Here is a 17,712-nt window from a genome sequence, read left to right on the forward strand (position 1 = left end):
GCGTGAAGGAGACGGAGCTAGGAGGCAGGGATGGTATCTGAGGAAGGGCATGGGATGGCAGAAGGATAAAGGACGAGGCATTCAGTCTAGTTCGGTCATTTCCTGCCAATGAGCTTTGGTCTCTCTGAGGCTCAGTGTCTTCGGTAACATGGAGGTGCTGCTCTCTGCCTGGCATACCTGCCTTACCAGTGGGCATGAGTCAGTGTGTGTAAAGCAAGCTTAAAGTGTGCGTAAAGCAAGCTTAAAGCTGCTGAGTGCTTTGCAAAGGCGGGTGCTGGGAGCTCTGGGCAATTTATGTCAATCCCTGAGTCTGACTTAGAAATAGGCAGTGGTTCAAAATCAGAGTCTTGAAAAGAGGTTTGCACACCCATGTCCATAGCACATTATTCATAATAGTTAAAATGGGGAAGCCACCCACGTGCCCATCAGCAGGCGAATAGATAAACAAAATATGGCATAAACATGCAATGGAATATTATTCAGCCTTCAAAAGGAGGAAATTCAGACATATGCCACACCGTGAACAAACCTCTAGGACATTGTGCTGAGTGAGAGAAGCTGACCACAGGAGGACAAATGCTGCAAAGTCCCCTTGTAGGAGGTCATAGCGTAGTCAGGGTCGTGGACACACGGCAGAGTGGCCGTTGCCAGGGGCGGGGAGAAGGGGCCGTGGGCAGTTACTATGTGATGGCTGTGGAGTTTCAGTTCACGATGACGAAAATCGTTGAGGAGGTGGTGGTTATGGTCAGTAGGAATGTACTCAATACCGCTGAACCGCACACTTAAAAATGGTTACGTGGTAAGTGGTAAAGTCTATTTTATGTGTATTTTACCACAATAAAAAAACTGAAAGAAAAAGAGGTCGTGGGGGAGGAAATGGCCGTGCACCATGAAGGGGGGCACAGGAGAGTCATGGGGTGCACAGCAGGTCCCTGCCTGAAAGACAAACACACAGGAGCCCCGGACGCACTCATGTCTTAGCCATCGCGGGAGCCACTCTTGTCATCCAGAAGAGATAGCTGCGTATTTATTCTCTCATGCCTCCGAGACGTGTCTCAGACCCCCGATGAGCTCCCAGTGTTTCCTGCCCTGACAGTCCGGTCTGTGTCTGGTGCAGAGCATAATGGCATTACTACCGTCCGTTACGGCTGCTGCCACTGCTATGGCTGCCACTCCCAATAGCACCCAGGTGACATTCAGGGAGCACGCTAGTCTAACTCCCTGCGGTCGCTACAGCGATTGTCCCAGCTGTAAAGATGAGACCTAGCTTCTGTAGCGTCCATGTGTTCTCTCCGTCTGACCATCTGCTTCATATGACGGAGACCACACTGCAGGAGGGCAGGCAACTTATGCTCTGCTTCTTCACTTCCCATCACACCGTTAGGCACCGCCCAACTCTGTTGAAGGGGAAATACACCCTTTGTAGTGACCCTCCGTGCTCCTCCCATGGACCCACCATCATTCATTTTCTGCCTCTGATCAGTGGCATTTATATTTTTGTTTTCAATATTTTGCTCTTATAGCTAATGCCATGATTAAACCATCTATGAACTGAGGTTTCAATATGCATGTTGATGGCATACTCAGCATAGACTCTTGGGTCCAAAGGTAGGATATTCTGGAAAGTATGGATACTTATTGCTCAACCGGTTAACAACGGCCCTGCCTCTTCCTCAGCCCCCTCGCGATGACAGGACACTTTCTCACTCTCCAGGTTAAGTGCACCCCATTCAGAAGCCCCCATTCTTGGCAGGAACTTGGGCCAAGGGGTGGGGAGCGATGAGGACTTGTGTACTGCCGTTTCCTCGCTCCCTCACTCCCTCCCTTCCTCACCCTTAGCTCTGCAGTGCCAGGATCTTCCGGCTCCAAACCACGCCCGGGTGAAGTGCATCCACCCCTTTGGCGCCTCGAGGTACCAGTCCGCCTGCAGCTTCGCCTGTGCAGAAGGCTTCCTCCTGGTGGGGGCACGCGAGCTCCGGTGCCTGGCCACCGGGACCTGGAGCGCCGCACCCCCCCAGTGCCAAGGTAGGAGGCCCTTCCCACTCTTGGGCATGATCGATATTCTAGTGGGGGTAATGTCTGGCGGCAGAAAGTTGAAATAAACTGGAAGATGCATGAACCTTGCGACTCGGAGCGCAGGTGTCCTGAGGGGTAGGCGGGCAGCACAGGGCAGGACGCTGGGTGGTGGGCGATGGGGTGGCCCTGCCTGCAGCTTACCAGGCCCTTCAGTAGGCCTTGAGGCTGGGATCCAACACCAGGTGAACTGTGCTCACTGGTCTGAACCAGCATCTGCAGAGAAGGCCACAGGCCACACGCAGCCAAGGCCGCTGTCCAGGCTGCACTGGCATCTACCCCAGGGTGCATGGAGTCTCCTGGTGGCATGGCGGGGGGGAGGGGGAGCGGGTGGGGGCCTAGGTCATATCAGGGTGGAGCGGGGAGGGGCAGAATATAGGGTGCTGGCTGAAACACCTTCCAGTTCTGCGTCAGATTGCAGAGATAAGCGTAGGAGAAGGTGAGAGACAGAAAGAGGAAGAAACTCGTCTATAGACGCAAGGTTATGCAATTCTCAGAATGAAAAAGTGCACACTCAGCCTCAGCAGGCCCATCTGTGTGGGACTTGATATGAGACAAAGCCATCATGTCTGTCCCTGTGTGACACACAGCCGGGTCGGGTGTGATCACAGGTGTTTGGGAACTGAAGCACAGACGGATGCTTTTCACACTCCCCTGTCCTTTTCCACGTAAGGAATCGATTTTTAGTTATATTTATGGCAAGTACTGCTTTTCAAAAGCAATGTTTTCCTTTATCAAAGCTACTGAAAATAAGAAAATAGAGAAACATTAAAAATTCTCTCAAATGCCCCCATCTTAAAATAGACACCGTGAGCATTCTTGTATGAATTCCTCCACACGGTCCCCATCCACTTTCCCTACAGGCAATTAGCATTTTTATGATGCGTCCACAGTTTTCATAATAAAATCAAACAGGTAAAATGCTAGATAACTCTGGTTGCTGGCCTTTGCCTTTCCCTTGCACAAGCTTTCAACGTCTGAGTGAAAGCAGGCGGATCTGGTGTTAATGGAGAGGAAACCACTTGCTATTCAGGTCACACACACATGCACACGTGCACACACACACACCACTGTTAGCGCAACAGTAAACAAATGAGTGAATGAATGAATGAATGAATGCCCTCAGCAGCCTGGGGCCTTCACCCCCAGCACAGTGAGCACCACAAGCCCCAGGAGCTGGGCGGGTGCACAGTCTGAGCTGCGTCTGGAGAGACCCGGTGAGGCGGAGAGCTTGCGCCTCCGCTCTCGTCCTGGCCTCCTGGAAGCCTGGACGCGGCACAGAGCCCAGGCGGCTTTCGGGCAGGGGGCCATCAGATCCTTCCAGGCAGCCCCGGGCGGCGGGGGCACGGGTCGCAGCTCATTGCCCCACCGTCCCGCGTGGGCGTGGCGCAGCAAGGAGGCTGGCATGCACCGCGGCTTCCTGTGACCTCCAGTCCCTTCTGCTTTTGGGGCCTTGTTTACTCTGAACAAACTTTCTCCTCTTGAGCATCCAGTGAAATACCTACGTGTGGGCGGGGCAGGAAGGCACCCCAGGCTTGCAATCTGCCAGCTGTTGCAATACTTCTTGAGAGCCTGTTATCTATTTCCCTTTTCAAGGCCCGCCCACCCCTGAGCCCACCCTGGCTGCCACAGGCTCGGCCACAGAATAGCTGGACATGGGCTCCATGGCACCAAGGCCTCCCTGTTTGTTCTCACAGAGGACAGGCTCCCCTCCCCTCCTCCCCGCCACACACACCCATACACACACCCTGAGTGCAAATGGGCTTTTCAAGTGGCAGAAAAGAGATAGGTTTTTTGATAAGTCCATCAGATATTAGGGGGAACGTAGTTGAGAGGGGAAGGGATGAAGGGAAGAGAAAGGTGCAGAAAATGTTGTCAAAACTTTAAGCAGTTCAGGTCGGTGGCTGGAGTAGGGTCCTCTTGCAGCCGCACAACCCCTGCCTCTGCTCGATAGCGCCCCCTGCTCAGTCGGGTCAAACAGGGAAGGATGCCGGAGCATGCGGTCTCTTAGTCTTCATTGTTCCCGTCAGCACGCTCCATCTGGACTTGGTCATCTCACTAACTGGCAGAGGGATAGCCTCACCAGCTGGTGACATTCACATACAGTGTTTTCACCCTTGACCCTTGTGAAAATCCTGGGACCCATGGAATGCCATTCTCCACATTTTTAAGGTAAAGCTTTGAGGCTCAGAGAGGTTCAGTGACTTGCCCAAGCTCACAGAGCATGATCTCCAACCCAGCAAGTCCCCAGTACCTCAAGCTCCACGTGTACAAACTGTGGCAAAGCCCCAGGAAATCCTATTTACTTTCTTTTGCAAGTGAGCAGGTAGAGTCGTTGGAGGCTGGCCCTGGAGGATGAGACTGGGGAGAGAGCTTCTGCAGATGGCCATTTACATGAAGTGCCCCTGTGCGTCCGTGGTTTTTAGATTTCGTTTTCATGCGTGCTTTAATGAACTTGCTTCATATAACTGCTATTCCCTGCAAGGCAAGGATTGTTACTTTCCCATTCCATAGACGGGGCAACTGAGGCTCAGAAGGTTTATTTCCCAGGGACACCTTGCTAGTGAGTAACAGCCAGGATCTGGGCTCAGAGTGTGTCCACCTCTTGGCTGGGACAGGAAGCTTGAAGGGGAGGAGAGTGCTTCAGCCCATTTTCCTACTTCCGGTCGCTGTCCTTGTTTCTGGGGAAGGTCAGCAGGTCAGCTCCTGAAGAAAGTGCTCAGGAAGCAGCTGCTTCCGCTCCTGACCAGGGGCCGCCAAGATGACCACGCTGCTCTCTTCCAACAAAGCACCGCTCCCTCTCAATCACCAAACGCTGCTCTTATGTACTTAGAACACACACACACTCACACACTCACACTCACACACACTCACTCACACTCACACACACCCACACACATTCACACTCATACTCACACACACACTCACACTCACACACACACACACTCACACACACACAGTCACACACACTCACACTCACACCCACACTCACACCCACACTTACACACTCAGATACATACACACACACACACACACACACACACTCACACATGCAGATTTTGGGTTGCAGAGTTCTAAAACAGCCTCTCTCCTCCCCTCTTGCCCTGGCAGCCGTCACCTGCACTCCTCTGCGAAGCCCGCAGAACGGAACGATGGCCTGCGTCGGCCCCCTGGGAGACTCCGGCTATCAGTCCACATGTCAGTTCACCTGCAACGAGGGGTTTTCTTTATCTGGACCCGAAAGGCTGGATTGCACTCTATCTGGGCGCTGGACAGGTTCCCCACCAACCTGTGGAGGTAGGATCACCAACCTGTGTTTTCTATGGCTTCTCTCTTGGGCAGAGCCATAGAATGAGATTTATGTAAAACTGTCTTAAACTAAAGGAAACACACTTTCCACAAAGCCTGTTGACCTAGACCGAAAGCAGCTTCTCTCTCTCTCTCTCTCTCTCTCTCTCTCTCTCTCTCTCGGAAGATAACTTCAGTTGAACATTTAGTTTTATAAAGTATCCTCATGTCAGTATGGCATTCAATGTTTGCCGCAGTTCTATGTTCCTCCCTTACAGCCTTTCTCTACTGCACTCTTCACTCCTTCCTTCCTGCGTTCACCTTCCTGAACACAGCTGAGCCCGATGAACTGACGTCAGGGGTGGCATCGTTTCATCTCGCCCCTCGAGGAGCTCAGGGCCTGACTACCGCTTGCTTCTTTCTCCCCCCACTTCTCTGTGGATATACAGTCCTCAGGGCAGGCTCTGCTCCTTCTTCACCTCTGTGCCCCGGCAGCAGCTAAACAGAGTGAAAGTGGGGGTGGGGGTGGGGGTGACAAATTCCTGTTGAATTGAGCTGATCATTCACTAATAAAATGTATTTAAGCACCAGTCCTACTGAGAGCGAATTAGTGGAACCTTCAGAGGTGGGGGCTGGATCTTGCCAGCTTTTGATTTTCCCCAAAACATCTGGCATGCAGTGTACTCTAAGGCAGAAACGTACTGACTTGTTAATTCATAGGTCACGCTACTTTCAAAAGGTACCATTGTGCCAATTGGTTGTTCAGTGAGCTCAGTGATCATGAGGCCAGAGGGGCCATTTGCCGCTGTGGACCCGGTGCCGGCTGCTTCACAGGCGTTACCACAGTCAATCCACCCAACGGTCTTCACACGGCTACGTTTATGCCCATCTTAGAGATGAAGGCACTGAGGCCTGGAGAGACTAAAGGGCAGGCCAGGGGCACATAGCCAGGAAGTGTGGTGCCAGCATCTGAAGCCAGGTCCGGTCCTACCACCGGGCTGGTGTTTTCTGCGCTGCACCACACTGCCCCCCAGGGGCAGGGTGTCACACCTGGGGCCGTCGCCTGTGAACTTGCTCTTTGCCACCCCCTCAGGCTGCAGTTATGGCTGCTGAAGTGAACTTGAGAAACAGCAGTGCCTGGTGGTCAGATGAGAGAATGTGTTGATAGAAACTCATTGTTAGCATTATATGAAAAACACTAAGATGATATTTATTCTTTCTTGTGGAATGGGCACTAGATTAATATCCCAAGAGCCGTGTCATCCTCTCTGGCATCACATGCCATTTTAGAAGGTCCTGTCACACCCTTAGGGGCAGGTTTCTCCATTCGGAGAGGAGCAGACAAGGTCATCTCGGGGTCTCTTCCCTGGCCAAGAGTCCTGCAGGTGAAAGGACACAAAATGCTGCCACCTGCTGTTAAAAAGACACACAACAAGCGCCTAGGTCGCCAGAGCTTTCGTGGGTGACAGCGTTAGGGCATCACTCATTCACTTATTTCTCATTCATTAATTCCATCAACACTTATCTTGAGTTCTGTCTTCCCACATTCTGTCCTCAGACCAAACAATAAAAAAGCCTTGTGAGAATTATCTCACTCGAGTTTTAAATCACATATGCAACCGACATGGTTGTCAAATCTGTAATTTCTGAAGCCTGCCCCTTCCTTCCCAACTCCCCCCCCGCCCCCCCATCCCCCGTTCATCCACAAGAAGAGACATCTGCCTTCCACCTGCGGTCCCAGCCTGCCCGGGGCCTGGACCCAACCCCGACCTCGACAGCAGCTTCAGCTAAGGCGAAGGGGGGGGGGGGGGGGGGGGATTCGGGGAGGGCTCAGAACTGTCACCTTTCGCTCACGCTTTTATAGCTGTGTTTCCACCTCATTCTCCAAATTCGCTCTAAGGCTTAGCAAACAGCCCCTCTCCTTGTCCCGTACGCCCGAGTCCATGAATTTTTAACCCTCCGCACTGACCCAAGTCCCTGGTGTCCGCATGGTGTTGGCAGCATCCAGGGCACCTCTGAGGGGCGGGGCCACCCTGCGAGCAGGAGCGGGGACAGGGGAGTCATGTCTCCCTCGCAGAGTGCGATGTGAGAGGTCATTTCCGAGTGGTTCCACAGAGACTCCTCTTTCGTTGGAGCCCTGGGCCCTCTGGGGCGTGGCTCTGCCTGCACGGCCCAGCCTCCTCCCTGCGTTTGCCCTCCAGCCCTGACTCGTTTGGATGCACCTGCTCGCATGAGGAGTCATCTTCCCTCCCCTTCCAGATGGAGGTCTAACACCCACGAACCACACCTCCCCGTGGGCCCCACAATTCACACAGCAGGGTTTCAAGTGGGGCTCAACAAGCATTGCCAAGGGGACGAATACATGAGACTTTGATTGACTAACCATTTGCCTCAGGATTGGGTTTACCAATGATGGCAGTCGCACATTTCTGAGTCCTGTGTCTTTCTCCCCATTACATTCTCACACACAAGATTATCACGGAGCAACACATGTTGGGTTACTGACGAACTGAGGGACTATTCTTTCTTTAAACCCAAAGCTGTTCTGAAAGAAATGCCTTCATCAGCGAAGGCTCATTTTGCTTAGCATCTTTGCTTAAAAAACCAGCACCACCTCTGAAATGCTATGCCCGGCGAAGACCTCCGGCGGCGGTGGCCAGCAGCTGCTGCCAAGAGCCTGTGTTTGGCTGGACCCCGAGGACCGGTGGGGTTTTTCAGGGGAAACAGAAGGGAACGCAGGCGGTGTGAGCGAGAGCCAGGGGCAGGAAGTTCGAGGCCCGTTCAGGGCACTCCCAGGGTTGATGGAGCTTGGCCAAGAGGCTCTGAGCTGTCGGGGCCCGGGGCTGTGGAATAAAGAAACAGCCAGGATCCAAACGGAGGAAGCGGCAAGGACAGAGGTGGTCACTGCAGTGGTAGGTGTGCCGAGTGTGGACAGGTGGCAGGGTGTCTGAGAGGAAGCGGTCTTGGCAGGAGGAAGGCCAGGGGTGAGGCCCTGGACCACACCCTCGGGCAGAGGACAGTGGGAGCCCGGGGGACCCTGGGGACTCTAGAGGCAAACGTGTACAGAGAAGAGGATGAGACTGTCCTTCTGGAGTGGGACTGCTTCACTCTCGTGACTTCTGCCCACCCCTCGCTGTGAGCCCACCCATCTTCCTGCTGCCCCTGTGGTAGATGGCCTGTCGTGTTGCTGTGGGATGCCGGCTGCCAAGCCAAACACCCCACATAGTAGGTGCTCAATAAGTACCTGTTGAATGCGTGAATGAAGGAAATGGTGCAAAGCAAAGCTTCCGAATGAACATGCAGGTTTTGACATCCTCTATTTGCTTCTCCAGCCACCAGGTGTCCAGAATTATTCGCCCCAGATTGGGGGAGCCTGGACTGTTCGGACACTCGGGGAGAATTCAACGTGGGCTCCACCTGCCACTTCTCCTGCCGCGGGGGCTTTAAGCTGCAGGGGTCCAGCAGTGTTCAGTGCACAGCGTCTGGGAGATGGACAGCACCCCCTCCAACCTGCCAAGGTAACACAGCGTATCTTCCGGGGACAGCCCCTCTGCACGCTTCTTCCACGATAGGGACAAGCACATGGCTCTTCCCGGGAAACAGCCATAATTTATTATTATTATTATTATTATTATTATTATTAAAGCCCTACTTCTTGTTATGAAACAGGGCCCAGGGAACACAGACTGGCTTTCTAAGTGTATAAGGAGCGACAGGACCTTTTTAATATTTTGATAAAAGACATACTGATTCGTAAGCAGAAATTGTCCTCCGTGATTTTGGCCTCTCCCTCTAAGAGCTTTATGGGGTCGGTGGGTGGGTCTCCTGCTTTGCCAGGAGAGAGTAGGGGTGGAGGAACTGAAGCTCAGAGGCCCGTGTTCTGCCGCGTGCCATGTTAGCGACGAAGCCGGCGGCATCCTTCACGCCTCACGCTCCATGCTGACCTCTGGCCGAGGATCATCCACCTCCCGACGAAGCCATGCACATGTGGCTTCCTACTAAATCCCCTACTTCCCCGCACCAACTCTCCTGCTTTAAATTCTTTTTATTATTGTTGACAATATTACAGATCTCCCCATTTTCCCCTACCCCCTCCTCCCAGCCCCGCCCCACCCAGGTTCGCTCCGTTAACATCAGTGACACTGACCTCCCAGTTTCTTCTAGACCAGCGGTTGTCAACCTGTGGGTCGCGACCCCTTTGGGGATCGAACGACCCTTTCACAGGGGTCGCCTAAGACCATCGGAAAACACATATATAATTACATATTTTTTTTGTGATTAATCTCTATGCTTTAATGATGTTCAATTTGTAACAATGAAAATACATCCTGCATATCAGATATTTACATTATGATTCATAACAGTAGCAAAATTACAGTTATGAAGTAGCAACGAAAATAATGTTATGGTTGGGGGTCACCACAACATGAGAAACTGTATTAAAGGGTAGCGGCATTAGGAAGGTTGAGAACCACTGTTCTAGAAGGATTCTCTCTCCAAGGGAACTTGCAAATTCTCTTCTTCCCCTGATTTTCCATACCGATGAACACCAGCTTCCCTGAACTTGCAAATTCTCCTCTGCACCTGGTTTCCATGCCCATGGTACCGGCTTCCCTGAACTTGCAAATTCTCTTCTGCACCTGGTTTCCATGCCTATGGTACCGGCTTCCCTGAACTGCCTTAGGAGCTATTGCTGGGGCCTCCTCTATGAAAGGAGGGAAGGCAGTACCCCAGGACAGTCTGTCTGCGATGCTCTCTAAGTGCACACATGTCCTCCCAGGTGCGGTGCCGGCGCCCACTGCAGAGGTGCGCTGCCCAGCCCTCGTCGCCCCGGGGCAGGGAGCGATGTCCTGCCAACACCCCCTGGCAGCCTTTGGATTGAATAGCACCTGTCACTTCGGATGCAAAGCGGGATTCCAGCTCCTGGGAGAGGCTGCTGTCCGGTGCGGACGGTCGGGACGGTGGACAGCAGCCACCCCGGCTTGCAGAGGTGAGTGAGGGCCGGCTGCTCGGACGCCGATTCCTCAGGCCCCGAGCCAGTCGGGTCACCCGCCTGCCAAAACCCTGTCCAGCCCCAGCGGTCACTTGGAGTGCCCGCTCCTCCACGAAGTCACACCAATCCCAAGTGGCAGTCGCATGTGGCAAGCGCATCCCTCCCCCGTCCTTTCGCCTCACGCCAAAGCCCTGGCACTCAGACACCTCGTGGGGAAACGTTCGTCAGCGTCCAAAAACGTGTTAGAGCAGCAAGCATGCTGAGCGTAACCAGCTCCGTAAAGCTTCAGTTCCAGTGACGAGGGGACAGCTAGATGGTCCATATTCCCACGATTTGCAGCTAAATCAGAAGACAGTCATGCGTGACCCCCGGCAGGGCGGCCGCCGCGCATGAAACGCTGTCTCTCCGGCTTTGTCTTCCGCACAAAGCACAGCACAGCGCTCTGCGGCGTCGCTACGTCTCGGTGTTTATCTGGATTAAATTTAATTTCTTGAGCGCTAGCTTCCTGTCCACAAATTAAGGTGAATGACTTGAAGTTTCTGGAAAGTTAGTTTAAAGAGGGTGGCAGCCTCTACTTCTTTCACACCTGAGTCCAGCCATGCTGCATCCTTGTGAAATATTTTCATCCTGTTTGACGTCTAACAGCACGTACTGACGTGCCAGCTGATTGTCAGCGGCAGTGATGATAACGTTTAGGGCAACAGCACCTCTGAGAAGCGAGATTTTATAAATAGTGCTTTGTAGGCCCGGCTGCCCGATCCCTCAGCAGGAGTTTCTTGGATGCCACTCTGTGCCCCCTAATTCATTGACTGGCTCCCTCCCAGCGGGTGTCTCAGTCTGTGAGATGTTGGGAGAGCTGATGCGGGTGCCGGGAGGGGCTCGTCTCAGCCCTGACCTTCCCTATTCGCTCTCACCTCTGGCAATGTCACTCAGGTTACATGAAGCCACGGTCTCTCTCCCCTCCTGCGCCATGACTGTTGTCCCCGTTCCTTCCGGCAGCTGTGCAGTGCTCCCAGCTGCACACCGAGGAGCCGGTGCTGATGAACTGCTCCAGCCCTTGGGGCCATTTCAGCTACGGCGCCACCTGCACCTTCCACTGTCCGGAGGGCCAGTCGCTCAACGGCTCGGAGGCAGCGGCATGCGGACCCGACGGCCAGTGGTCAGCGGCCACGCCCACCTGCCAAGGTACGTCTTCATCTAGTTCCAGGAGCCACGCTGACGTGGAAAATAACCAAATCCGGGCTCTTCTCTGTATGTCTGGCAGCGGTCTCGCTTTCCGTCACGGGGTTTTCCCTGCATTTGGTAAGCGTTTCACAATGAATCAAGCCAAGCCTTCTTGCCTTCGCAGAGCAGAGGGGGTCAGAAGCAGCGCTCTGTGTGGGCAGCCGGCCCTCCTGCAGAGCTCAGATTTATGAAACGAGTCCTCTCGTTGCTTTGTAATCTGGGGGAGGTAAGACATCTTGAAGCTTCAAAATGTTTTAGACGGGGGGTGATTATATGCAGCTTCCTCACGTGTCTCAGAGGACCTTTGATTATCACACGCCTCTAAAAACTGAAGACTCCACCGACCTCCTTAACGAAGCCCCACCTGTTATTAAGGGTTATTCCAACCACCATCTTTCTTTCCTCTTTTTTTTCCTCCACAGGGAGGAACAAGTATATTTATAACAGGGCATGACTTGGTACCGACTTGACTTGACATGACTTTTTCTTTCTGTAACTATATTTTTTTATTGCAACAAAAATTACCCAGGGTGTATTTTATTTGCCCAGACTTTCATTCCTTGGGTCTACCATGTGGCCATTAATTCCTTTTCGTCCATCCTTACCCTGCCTCCTTTGGAAATTGCGTTTGATACTAAAGCCTTGGGGGTAAAATGTGGTTTTACGCCTCCCAGGTTGCCAGCGCTGCCAGGGCCTCTGGTGATCCTCCTGGGAGGTTCCTGGGCGCCTCCGGGAGGATGGTCTTTGACACAATGCACCCTAAGTCTGTGTGTGCGCTTGCTTGCAGCGGAGCCACTGACCGTCCAGGAAGCCCTGACGTACGTGGGTGGAGCAGTGGCCTCCACAACAGGCTTGGTGATGGGCGGCACACTCCTCGCTCTGCTCCGGAGGCGTTGCCGACGGAAAGGTAACTGGGGGCAGGGGCGGAGGGGGGGGGGGGGGGGGAGCTGTCCTTCGCTTCCGCTTTCCTGAGGTTTGGGGAGGGCGGGGGACCACAGCTGCAGCAGCACCTGTGAGAGGACGTCTGCATTAGAAGAAAACATGACTTGAGAACTGACTGCCCTCAGTTCTCTTTATAAATAACATTCTAAAAGCACAGATCCTCAGGTAAGGAGACTGAACATGGGCTTGGAAATCTGAACTTTTCAACACCCACCCTCAGTTATCACCAAAACTAAATGAAATCGTGTCTCGATTCTCTCCTTCATCCCCTCCGCTAGTCTTTCATGCCCCCGTCATCTATTGACCAACTGTGTTAGGTGGTGGGACCCTGACTCCTGGTCCCTGGGATGGAGGGACATGTAATCCAGGAGTGGAAATAAGCAAGTGAGATCCGTGCTCACACCAAAGGGCAGGACTGGGTTAGGCACAGTTACAACCCGAGTGCTACAGGGACACAAAACAGAGGTGTCCCAACCAGCCGGGTAGCCCAGAACGGCTCTTTGCAGCTTAACATCGACGAATAGGAGGGATTTGCCGGGGAAAAGCAGAAGCAGTTCCAGGAGGAAAGATCTGGGAGGACCTAGAGGTGAGGCAGCTGGGGAGGTGCTACGCTTGGCAGTGCAGGGCATCCGGCCCCAAGAGGCCCATGAAGGAAGGGAGAAAGGAAGCTGGAGGCAGGAAGAGCCACCCTGCTCATGCCTCGGTCTGAAAAGATGGATGTTTGCATGGACATGTGTGGAGCTAATGCCGGGTTTAAGCCGGGAAGGGACCAGAGCGGATGGAGATCCTGTAAGGGAAACGTGTTTATCAGGCTGCCCACCAAAGAGAGCTCTGGCATGGGGGTAAGAGGAGGGACCATTTCTTCAGGGTCAGAACATCCTTCCTCTGCCTGGCCCAAATGCTCAGCCTGTCCCTAAGGTCAGACACCTCTCTGGATAAGCTTATGGGGCTCCTCGCCCTCCTCATGGAAAGTGACCAGGAGTGACCAGGGGCATCAGAGGGGCCGGGACTGTGCAGAGCCAGGTGAGGAAGCCAGGTGACAAAAGCACCTGCTGGAGTCCCCCTGGAGTTAGGGAGTCCCCCTGGAATTAGGGAGTCCTCCTGGAGTTAGGGAGTCCTCCTGGGATTAGGGAGTCCTGGCTCCTAATCTTCCCTGCTCAGGGCAGGACCACTTGGTCCTTGCTCTATGCTCCCTCCATCACAAAACCACCATGGCCCCGAGGCTGGCTGTGTAGTGCTCTCCTCTGGGACAGACAAGGAGTAACACTGTTTAAAAACCAAAGGTTTCCCCCCTCCCGCGCCCGCCGCCCCCCGCCCCAGTCTCTCCATGCAGCATCAGTGCTTGCTTAACCCAACTCAGAAGGCAGACAGACACAAGAGCTCCTGAGACCCAGACATACGCTCCATGCTACGTCGGAACCACACTCTTCCTGCATTTTCCCCAAGTTCCTTCTTAGTTTAGAGACATTTCCAGGAAACCCTCTGGACCAGGGAGCAGGACCAGCAGGCTCATCCTCCCGTGTCTTTAATAATAAACACATGTATGTGTGAGGATGGGGGACTTTCCCTTGATGTGACTGACTGGATGTTAAACTTCCTAGGATTCTGTGGTCGATTTCAGGACAGTGCTGCCTACTCTGTCCCTCCCCTGCAAATTCGTTATCACATTAAAGGCTCAGTGATGCCCTGTTATAAATATACTTGTTCTTCACTTGACCTGATACTTTAAAGCTTTGTTAGCCACGAGATACTTTCATCGATAGGATGGCTGCTGCGTGTTAAGTTCCCTCTATCGTGGTTCCTGGTTTAGGTTAGGACAAAAGGCCCTTGATCGCTGACGTTACCACGGAAGGAGACGGCCACTGTTATGTTGGGATGGGTTTCTTTATGCCATTAACTTGCCCAAGTGTAGGCTGAGGGATTGTGACACAGGATGAGTGACAGAGGCCTCGAGTGCCAAAGAAATGGGTTTTTGAGAACCAGTGATCTCAACCACAACCACAACCAACCAAGGGGCAGGAGGCACCAGACCCAGGAGGGGAGGCTGCTACTGAAAGGGCAGAGGGGAAAGGTGAGAGGTGAGAGGACTCTGGAGTTACATGTCAGGTGTTCTATTTAGCCTAGAACAGGTAGGCCCTGCCTCTCAGGGAAGCTGGTCCCTTTAATGAGTCACCTGAAAAGCAGTCTACCTACCGACTCCCCCCAGTAACTCCCATCACGGGTGACCTTTCTCCTCACCTCGTTTCCTCTTTAACCAATCACTTCTTGCTTATTTCAGATGACGGGAAAGACCCTCTGAACCCTCACAGGTAAGATGGAACTGTTTTATGACTGAGTTCATTTTTCTAGTCTGACCTTTTAATTCGCCATAACATGTCAGAATAATTATACATAACACCCCTTCCTTGCAACAAAACGAAATGCACAGATAATATATCCTAACTACACATGTTTTAAAAGTCAGAAAGTGCCCTAATTATAGAATAAATAAAAATAGGAGGGAAGGTGAGTTACTGTAGAAATAAAAGGCTAAAGCTAGGGCACTGCACTGGTGGAGCCCATGAGGTCATCAGAGGCACCTTCGGGTAGAATTAGGAAGGCAACAGCCACAGAGGACAACTGACGGGAAGATGGTAACAGTGACTCAAAAAGCCCAGAGGCATTGCCAACCTGATGGATAAGTGACGCATGATTGGCAGAACGTCTGGAAAACCTGTTAAAATCTTCCTTCAACTCACAAGGCAGTTGCATTTTAGAAGATGTAAAAAAGCAACACACGCAAAACACCTTATTTATATGTGAAGCAGTGAAGTTCTGGGCTCGGAGACTCTTTCACCTGCATGAATATCGCCTAGAGTAGATACTCTAAAGTCGTACGGAGCGTAGGACAGTTGTTTTGTGTCCGTGCATATTAGGGGTCCAGCATCCCTGTCCCTGCCGCCAATGTCAATAGAACTCTTGATCGTTATGAAAATTAAAAGGCGCCTGTAGGGGGCAGTACCACCACACCTCAAACACTCCTACGGGGATCTGAGGGTCAAGTATCAAGCTAGGGATTTTGTAAGGACTTCCTCTCACCAAGAACAATCTGCAGCCCTGTAGGGGGCGTAGCAGGCATTCAGCACCCAAGGCATCAACAATGGCTGCACCTGGGTATGAAAGGAGCTGTTAAGGGGCATCTAGATAGCCCTGTTGGCGTTTCTTCTTTCCCTTTTAAAGCCGAATCCCAGGGGTGGGCGGTAACCCTCAGTCTGGAGAAACTCTGTCCTGGACTGTGGTCACAGGCTAAGCACCATGTGGTAGGTCATCTTTGTGTTTCTGTTCTTTAGCCACCTGGGGACATACGGAGTTTTCACAAATGCTGCATTTGACCCGAGCCCTTAAAGTAAGTTACCAATGAAGACTTATTTAATTTATTTTAAATATATATTTTTATTGATTTCAGAGAAAGAAAGGGGGAGGGAGAAACAATGATGAGAGAGAATCATTGGCTGCCTCCTGCACGCGCCCTACTGGGGATCAAACCCCCTAACCCGGGCATGTGCCCTGACTAGGAATCGAACTGTGACGTCCTGGTTTGTAGGTTGATGCTCAACCACTGGGCCACACTGGCCAGGCATAAAGGAAATAGAAAAGCAAGGTGAAGGGGAAGATTTTAAAGTTTGGCTTTATACAATCATGAGTTAAATTTTAAGTATGTAGTAAATTTTCAAGCCATGAAGGAAACTGTGTTGGCATAGAGGACAGGCATGACAGTAGAATGACAATAGAAAGAGCGTTCATATGAGGATTTTCACACCTCACACACACACACACACACACACACGGTGACACGATCTAGTGACACTTATTTCAGGATGGATGGCATTCCTTTCAGTGACTCGTAGTGACATTAACACTGTGGCTTGAGAACCAGAAGTCTTGACCACTGGAAAAATTTTACAAACTCTTACAGAAACAATGCCCCCGTGGCCTGCTGGGAAAATGAAAATAGCCTGACACGCCTCTCCCAAGCAGCCCAGGGAGCAGCTGAGTCTAAGAAAAGTAGCCTCGATGGCAGAAAATCTGTCCTCCAGAAAGATTCTATTGGGCCTTGGGGAACAGATGTGAAGAGAGCTTTCTTTTATTTTTTTAAAAGGGAATGTAATTAGTATCTTTTGGGTCATTTTCAGAGACCTGTCCTCTCCTGGTCACCTCACTCCACCTCCGAGGACGCTATTGTTGAACATCGGGCTTCCTACGAGACTTGACGGACTGGAGCACCGGCTGCAGTTTTCTGTAAATGCTTGTGAGGAAAGGACAAGGCGTTTCCTTTAGATCCGCTCTGGACCAGAGCAGAAGAAACGGACTCTCCACGCACCGCCTTCCTGCCCCCTCTCCGGGCCGCGTGCTGCTGCCGGCTGGCACTAGAATACTAATGAGCCAAAGCTCAGAGCCTCTGAGCCACCAGAAGACCAGACTGCGGAGAAAGAATGGCTCCTTAGTTCTGGACTGGAGGGAGGCTTCCTGGACTTTCTGGAAGGAGCCGGCGCCTCTGCCTGGAGGGGTTTCTGTAAGGCCTCTGGGCCCCCAGGGCTTGTTTATGACCCGCCTAGACCTCTGCTGCTGAGGCATCCAGAGCGGCCTCCAGGGGCACCAGAGACTGCAGACGACCAACCGAGAACTGATCGAGAACCAGGACAGGACGGACATGTCACTGTGATGCTCCCTCCAAGGTCACTTTCCCCCAAAGATCCATATTCAAAGGTGTCATTAAAAGGTTTCCCCCAAATGCCATGTTATAGTGTCCGATGTTTCGTTCAATAGGGTCTGTGTCCATCACTTTGTTTACATTAATATAATGAACAACTTCACCGCTGGACCCTTCCATCAGCCGGCAATTATGTCGTACCACCTTCCCACAGGGAGGAAACCAGAAAAGCACAAAGAGTCTTCATCCCCTGAGTGTCCTCGGGTAGAATGGGTGTGTTTTACACATTCTTCAAGTGTTTGATCGTCCTAGCCAGTTTGGTTCAGTGGATAGAGTGTCGGACTGAAGGGTCCCGGGTTTGATTCCTGTCAAGGGCACATGCCTGGGTTGTGGGCTTGATCCCCAGTGTGGGACGTGCAGAAAGCAGCTGATCAATGATTCTCTCATCATTGATGTTTCTATCTCTTTCTCCCTTTCTCTGAAATCAGTATATATAGAAATG

The 17,712-nt window shown here is 52.2% G+C and overlaps 1 protein-coding gene across 1 annotated transcript in view; it reads left to right on the forward strand.

The window, feature by feature from the left end:
* SELP (selectin P) overlaps positions 1–17,291 on the forward strand; it is a 32,998-nt gene extending 15,707 nt beyond the window's left edge. Inside the window, exons 8-16 of the mRNA XM_070395709.1 lie at positions 1,840–2,025; positions 5,185–5,370; positions 8,694–8,879; positions 10,142–10,351; positions 11,354–11,539; positions 12,366–12,485; positions 14,799–14,829; positions 15,850–15,905; positions 16,693–17,291. Of these exons, the coding sequence (XP_070251810.1) occupies positions 1,840–2,025; positions 5,185–5,370; positions 8,694–8,879; positions 10,142–10,351; positions 11,354–11,539; positions 12,366–12,485; positions 14,799–14,829; positions 15,850–15,904 (1,160 nt within the window). The 3' untranslated portion in view covers position 15,905; positions 16,693–17,291. The remainder of the gene's footprint in view (positions 1–1,839; positions 2,026–5,184; positions 5,371–8,693; positions 8,880–10,141; positions 10,352–11,353; positions 11,540–12,365; positions 12,486–14,798; positions 14,830–15,849; positions 15,906–16,692) is intronic.
* Positions 17,292–17,712: the final 421 nt, after the last annotated feature.

Source organism: Myotis yumanensis, unplaced genomic scaffold (genome assembly GCF_028538775.1).
Source record: "Myotis yumanensis isolate MYYU_CA2020_CCGP unplaced genomic scaffold, mMyoYum1.0.hap1 SCAF_17, whole genome shotgun sequence".
Lineage (NCBI taxonomy): Eukaryota > Metazoa > Chordata > Mammalia > Chiroptera > Vespertilionidae > Myotis > Myotis yumanensis.